Genomic DNA, 7,148 nt, shown 5'->3' with positions numbered 1-7,148 from the left:
ATTCCAAAAGTTGATCTGCATTTGAGATGGAGAAAATGTCTTGGGAGAAAGCATAGGCTTTGAAGAACTGAGAAGAGAATAATTCAACAGGAATATACCATTGAGGCAACAGTTAATCAAAAACTTGATTGCTGAAAAAGCTAGAATTGTCCATTTAATGTTGTCCCTTCATGAATGAGTCATCATCATAGGTGAAAACTTCTTAAAGCATGTAATCATAAATTGTTCAGGTCTGGAAGCATGTTGTACTCTCAATGAAATATTTGCATCAAGTTTCAGTCTGCACCTCCAAATCTTTAATTATTTATTTTAATATAGGCTGTTAGCATGGCCAATATTCAAATCTTCAAACAAGGGAGGCCGTTGCAAATAGTGCAAACACGGGTAGTCCTACTAGGAGATACTGAACCACACTTCCATCAAGTCAACTGGCATTTTATGCTTTGACTGCACTTCAAATAGGGTGACCAGATGTCCCGATTTTATAGGGACAGTCCCGATTTTGCGGTCTTTTTCTTATATAAGTTCCTATTACTCCCCACCCCCGTCCCAATTTTTCACACTTGCTGTCTGGTCATCCTAACTTCAAAGCTTATGCCCTCACTGCACTTCATAGTATATTTCTTTTACAAGGGTTGTATTGTCAGTGAGTGGATAAAGGCCAGTATTTTGGCTCAAGGCCTTCCTCAGGGAGGTTGGCATTTATCTAGATGATGACAATACAACACCTGTAAAAAGAAGAAAAGAGCAGTAAAAATTAATTTTCTTCATGAGGTACTGCAATGCAATGAATATACTTTGAAGATCAGCTGCAATGAAGCTTTTATCTTTACTGAGAGAGGAGCTTTCTGGAGTTTGAATGGATTCTAATTTGTTATCCTTTATGCAGTCTGTGTATAATAGCTGCAGAAAAACTGATAAATGATGACAGCTCATTGCTTTCTCCTCTATGTAGGAATTTATTTCCCTCCCACCCCAATCATCATACTATCCAAGTACCTTTACTGACAAGTATCATTGATATATCCTTAGTTGGAAACAATAGCATCATCTCTCCTAAGTGATTGTGGAGCAGAACATATATTAGTGCAGGGATTGGCTATCTTTGGCACACAGCCCATCAGGGAAATCCGCTGGCGGGCCGGGATGGTTTGTTTACCTTCAGCGTTCACAGGTTCGGCCGATCGCAGCTCCCGTTGGCCACAGTTCGCCATTATAAGCCCATGGGGACTGTGGAAAGCGGCAGCCAGCACATCCCTCGGCCCACACCACTTCCCACAGCCCTCATTGGCCTGGAACAGCGAACCATGGCCAGTGGGAACTGCAATTGGCTGAACCTGCGGACGCTGCAGGTAAACAAACCACCACGGCCCATCAGCGGATTTCCCTGATGGGCCACATGCCAAAGGTTGCCGATCCCTTATCTACAGTATTGCATTTGAAGGAGAGATTCCTTCACTTTTAATGGTCTAACCCTGATATTGAAGTAAGCTAGATGTTTGCTTTAATTAAAATAATATACTGTTAACAATGGGAAAATGGGATCAAACTCAGAAGCCCGTCATTCATGAAGTTCCAATTGATTTCACTAGAAGTTTCATACATGGAAAGTTTGCAGGGTTAAGCCATTGGTTTATAATTGGTAACATTTTAATTTCTTCCTCCTCTATCCATTTGTAAAAATAAAGGTGAATGAATAGTGTCACTGTGTTCTCTTATATTAAACAGAAACACTGTCACATTTTTCTACTGAAGGCTTGTAGCCGGAAAGTAACTGTTTCAGAATGTAAAGCACTCATGTGAAATCCCAATGTAGTGTGAGATTTTTGAGATCACTTCCAAAAGTAAAAAAACCACGATACTGCAGAAGTTGGTGTTAATGGTTTCTACTTCGACACTATGAATAATGATTTCAAATGTGATGAAAGCCTTGTGAGGTGATGACTGTCAAGCTCTGAAATACTTAATTAAAATAGGATGCTTTCTTATTAACATTCTCCAGAACCTGATATGAGACAGATGGACACAGAAAAGATATGCAGTTTGAAGCTGACTTATGGAAGAAGAGGATAAGACTAGGAATTAATAGAAGCAAAAGCATAAGCTCTTTCTGCAGGAGATAATAAAGCTACATTTCCATGTAGAAGGATAGTTTATTACTTAAACAGTATGTACAAATTCTAAACATGAAAATACTGAGTAACAGAATATCAGACTCTATTTATAATTACATTTTTTTTACAAAATGTTTTTACAAGAAGCATTTTTGCTCTAAATAACATGACAGACACACACATACACAAAAATCAACCTTTCTGTATTACATACATAAATAAATATTGACTTTAAATGACAGTTATAGGAACATAATTTCTACAGCCAATTTGGACAACAGATAAGTAGTTCTGTCATCTCTGCATTACAATATAATTAAGTAAAAAGGAAAAATTATTTCACATATAGACCTCTGTTAATTACTTTTTAAATTGTACCTTACTAATATATTCAGTAGAGGTAAGACAGTCATTACACTTCATGCCTATAACTGAACAATGAGTTTGGGCATGCAAAACCATATATAACCATCATCCACATCTGCAGGTATTCATTTACATTTTTAAATAAAGTTTTTATTTATTTACTTAAACTACATGCAACAGCTTATTAGCATCAGATTCTGGGTTACAATGCACAAGTTTGCATAACAGTATTTATAGTAATTGATGTTCACAGGTACTGATAAAAAATGTCAGAATATACTTGGCATACAGGGAAAGAAAAGGAATTAATAAATAAGTCAATATCATAGCTACCTTTACAGATACATAGGGCAAAAATCAATTTTCTAAGAGTGTTGTATAAGGGTTTTAAAACAGTCTGGGCCTTATCCTATGTTCTTTAAGGCGCTGATTTAGGACAGCACTTCAGGGCGTGCTTAAATCTATTCCTATTCAAGACAGAATTAAGCACATGTTTAAATTAAACATGTGCTTATGTCCTATTAACATCAATGCAGTTAAGCGTGTGCTTAATTTCTGTCCTGAATAGCAATGCTTTCCTGAAGCAGGGCCTCTATATCCAGAACTCTGACTGATTTCAATGAGAGTCTTGGGTAGGAAAGGAATTCAGATTAGACCCATAGAATATTTCAGCCTCAATCCTGCTTCCACTGAAGGCAATGGTAAAATTCCTATTTGCATTAATGGTGCAAGAACAGACCAGTGTTTCTTTGATTTTGTGCATGATCTTGCAAGGTACTAGTGCCACCTGGGAGTTGCTGCATTATGCCCTCAACTACAGATGAATGCTATGAAAGTTGAGGGTGTTCAGTATCTTGCAGTTCAGACCTTTTATTTGTAAGAAGTTCTTGTCCCTTTCATATTCCCAGGGAATACCACATGGCACCCATATTAGTATGGTACAACCTTTCTCCTTTTAAGTTTTAAGATAGAAATATTTTCTAGTCCTTACTCTGCTCTATCAAAAGCTCAAAAATTAACTGCCATAAGAAAAAAAATTCTCATTCTTAAACAGCATTCAATGTAAAAAATAGTTTCAAATGCATAAAAAAATCTTAGAGCAAAAATGGCATAATCCTATAATTTTCCATTAGCAAACAAAATGTATGTCATCCAGGATTTAACTGATAAATCAATCAGAATAGTATGCTAAGTAAGTTAGTAATATATGGGTGTAAAAGTGCAGTGTACCTAGAAATATCCCACTATCCATATTTGATCTTTATTACTGAGGAACTGAGAAAAAAATCTTTAACTAAAAATCTCAAGTAGTGATTTCAAACTCCATTGCTGATTGCAATGTTAGCATGATTTAGACCAGTCAAATTAGATTAACTGTAATAAAACCTGTACAATTCAGTAAATGACGGTTTATGAATTAGACACTAAGACCCACATCCTCAAGGTACTGAGGTGCCTAACTCGCACTGGATGTAGGCATAAAAGTCTTCAAATATATGATGTTAAATTAAAATAATTATATGAAAAATGGCTGGTATTTAAGAACAAATAAAATATCATTTAATGCCCCATGTGTTGATGGTTTGGTTGACTCTTATGATTTCAGGATAATTTATTCCCATGAAATTTCTATAGCTGAATGTTGAGTTGAGAAACTGATTATTAAAGAGCAAGATTAAAGTCTTAATCATCTGTTTATAAACCACAATCTATTCATTCCACTCCCAAGCCCTTCACCTTTATCTCCAAAATATAAAGAGTCAAATCCTGCTGGCCTTACTCAGGCGAAACTCAATAGCAGTTCTTCAAAGACTGTTTTGCCTGAGTTAGGCTGATTGGTCCTATAATAAATAATTTACCTTTATATAAATATATAAAAACCTCCAGACTATTTTATAAATATTTTAATGAACTTTAGTCTCCTCCTGAAACAGCCAATTAAGAAAAAGTAACAAATCTAGCAAGCAGCTCAAACCATTTGGAGGAATATGGCATTCCACTCAACAATCAAGACCTATCATATAATAATCAAGAGCTGTTAATTTGCCAAGTTCTATCTTCTTGAATCCAAGGTTTGTCATTGAAACTGGATTTCAAAAAGACAAAGAGACAAATTCTGCACTCAGTTATATCAATGTGATTTCAGCATAACTTTATTAACATCAGTCAATTTATTCTAGATTTAGTCGAGCGCTACAGAGAATAGAGTCTGTAAAAATATTTATGCTGAAGTTTTCAGAGAAGCCTAAGGGAATTAGGTGTCACAATCTAACTCCAGAGCACTTTCCTAGCCTTACTTATGTCCTATGTAATTTAAATATATAAGTGGTGCCATGCATTGGTCCTATTCAAATTACATAGTAATTTATTTCTGAAGATGTGTGTACCTAGATGCATGTCAGATTTCAGCTGGGTGAAAATAGTTGACCTTCTGTCAGTTACAGTTCCCTTCAAAGTTTGCTCACATTATGTAATAGGGAAGAGAAGTTATGGTATGTGGGGGGGGGAGGTTGTTTGTTTGTTTTTTAGCTCCAAAGCATGAACAGCCCTTAATACCTTGTGAAGTAATTATCCAAGGCCCAAGACTTGTACCCTAAAGACAGCTTTGTGGAGTTACCTTTTTGATATATGCACCCATGGAGCAAGTATCAGGAAAAATAGAAAGAGAATGGCAGAATTAATGCAATAATCTCTGAGTTGTCTTTTTAAAAAAATATTCAAATACTGGAAAAACTGAATGAACAAACTAGTCAGAAATTGCAATGGGGCTCTTGACTCTTGGTAACATCAGCTGGTCAAACCTTTTCAATGCAGGTGATCTGTATTTGAATTTCTTCTGTGCCATGGTATACTGAGCATAATCATTTTCTTTCAGTTTCAAGCACAGATATGTTATCTTTTTATTTGGTGTTCTTCAGAATGTTTATTGTTGTTGTGACAAGGAGTATTTTCCCTTCTGAGGGTATCTTAGGAAGAAGTTGAGTACAGAAACTTTATCTGTAGTCAGATTGGGGTTTGTTTGTTTTTGTGGCACTTGTTGTTGGGGGATTCCATGAAGTTATTTGTCAATTTCAAGTTACAGAAAGCTTGATATGTATTATTCTCGTTTAAAGATGTGTAACAGAATCTGTACATGAGAACGCAGAGACAGCAATTTCTTGGATTATTTGTATGGCCACCGTATGTAGAGACAAATTTTCCATCATTCTGATTATAAAGCCAAGCAGTTTCTCTTTACTATTAAAGACTCTCTCTGTGTGGCAAATTATTCTTCCTGTTTACATTGCACAAGAAGCTCATTTGCATTCCCTTATGATTAAGGAACAGGGTGCCCTTCATGCCTGAATTTGAAAAAGTCAGTCAAATTATAAGCCAATGACTTCCAGACATCAATGTATTGTCACAATTCTATGACCGGAGTACCATGTAGCCAGCACATCCATTCTGCTGTTCAAAAGATCCTTGGGGAAAATAGATATGCACATCAAAAAGCCAAAGAAACCCCAAACATAACATAAGCCTTGGAATTTTCATGTCTAAAATGTGACCATTCCCTATTTAGTTCTCTAACAGGGAAAATACAGGGTTCCCTTCAAAATATTTAAAAAAAATAATAATAATAATTTGGAGAGATTTTCAAAGGCATGTGTCCAGCTACTATAGAACATCAGTGGAAGTTAGGCACCTAACTGCCATTTGTGCCTTTGAAAATCTCCCTTGTTAACACATTTTGTTAAGGAGAGAGCTTCATGATACCATTTCCACAGAAAATATAGATATATTACTAAGAAAATACATCAGCAAGCACGATCTACTTTTGTTGTTGAGTTAATAGTAGTTTCCATTGCAGACTGAACTGTATGCATCTGTTATTCCTACTTATTCGGTTGTGCACTTATTTTAGGTAAATGGAGATATCCTTTAATGGCAAACTATTTACTGTACAGGCTTAGCTGATGTAAATTGGCTCGGCTCCACTGAGAGATGCTAATTTACACCAGCTGAAGATCTGCCCTCTAGCTTTCAAAGCTATGTATACATAAAAGAACAATGTCTCAGATATTGTTATAAAGATTAGCAAAACAAAAGCCTCTGTTACTCACTGCACCCCTTCCATCTACTTTAAACCTAGGAAACAAAATGTTATTACAACAAACATACATTTGATTTTTCTCAGATGTGTTGAATTGGATGCAATCTTCAGTTAGCAGAATAGGGGTGGTACTTCATGATAGTTGCTGTACATTTCATCCTGGCATGGGTACAAATATTATTCTTCATGCTTAAACTATGTAGAAGTGGCTACAAATCATACAGGATGATAACTTCCACTGGAAAAAATTGATTCATTGTTCCTACAGATGTGCATTTTTCTGGTCTTCTTGTGGGAGCTCAGTTTTTCTCTCAGTTATTCGTTTAATCATCTGAAGCAGTCTAGTATTTTTCTGGGGGTGGCTTGTAGTGATGTGGATGGTGCTGTTTCAGATGAGGCCCTAAATAAAGAAGAAAGGGTATTCACCACTTTTAACCTTTGTTGTATATACGATAAAATAATTAGGCCCCCATTACCATAATATCTGAGCACCTCCCAATCTTTAACATTTTTATCCCCACAACACCTCTATAAGGCAGGGCAATGCTATTATACCCCTTTTACAGGCAGAAAAC

General features: G+C 36.0%; 1 protein-coding gene across 2 annotated transcripts in view; it reads right to left on the bottom strand.

Moving 5' to 3' along the window:
* Window positions 1-3,348: 3,348 nt before the first annotated feature.
* ANOS1 (anosmin 1) overlaps window positions 3,349-7,148 on the bottom strand; it is a 184,399-nt gene continuing 180,599 nt past the window's right edge. Inside the window, exon 13 of one of the 2 annotated variants that reach the window (XM_005283349.5) lies at window positions 3,349-6,973. In XM_005283349.5, the coding sequence (XP_005283406.2) occupies window positions 6,915-6,973 (59 nt within the window). In that variant the 3' untranslated portion in view covers window positions 3,349-6,914. The remainder of the gene's footprint in view (window positions 6,974-7,148) is intronic. The other variant, XM_005283348.5, reaches the window with a different exon arrangement.

This window comes from Chrysemys picta, chromosome 1 (genome assembly GCF_011386835.1).
Source record: "Chrysemys picta bellii isolate R12L10 chromosome 1, ASM1138683v2, whole genome shotgun sequence".
NCBI lineage: Eukaryota > Metazoa > Chordata > Testudines > Emydidae > Chrysemys > Chrysemys picta.
The sequence above is the reverse complement of the archived record's forward strand: the minus strand, read 5'-3'. Positions and strand labels throughout refer to the sequence as shown.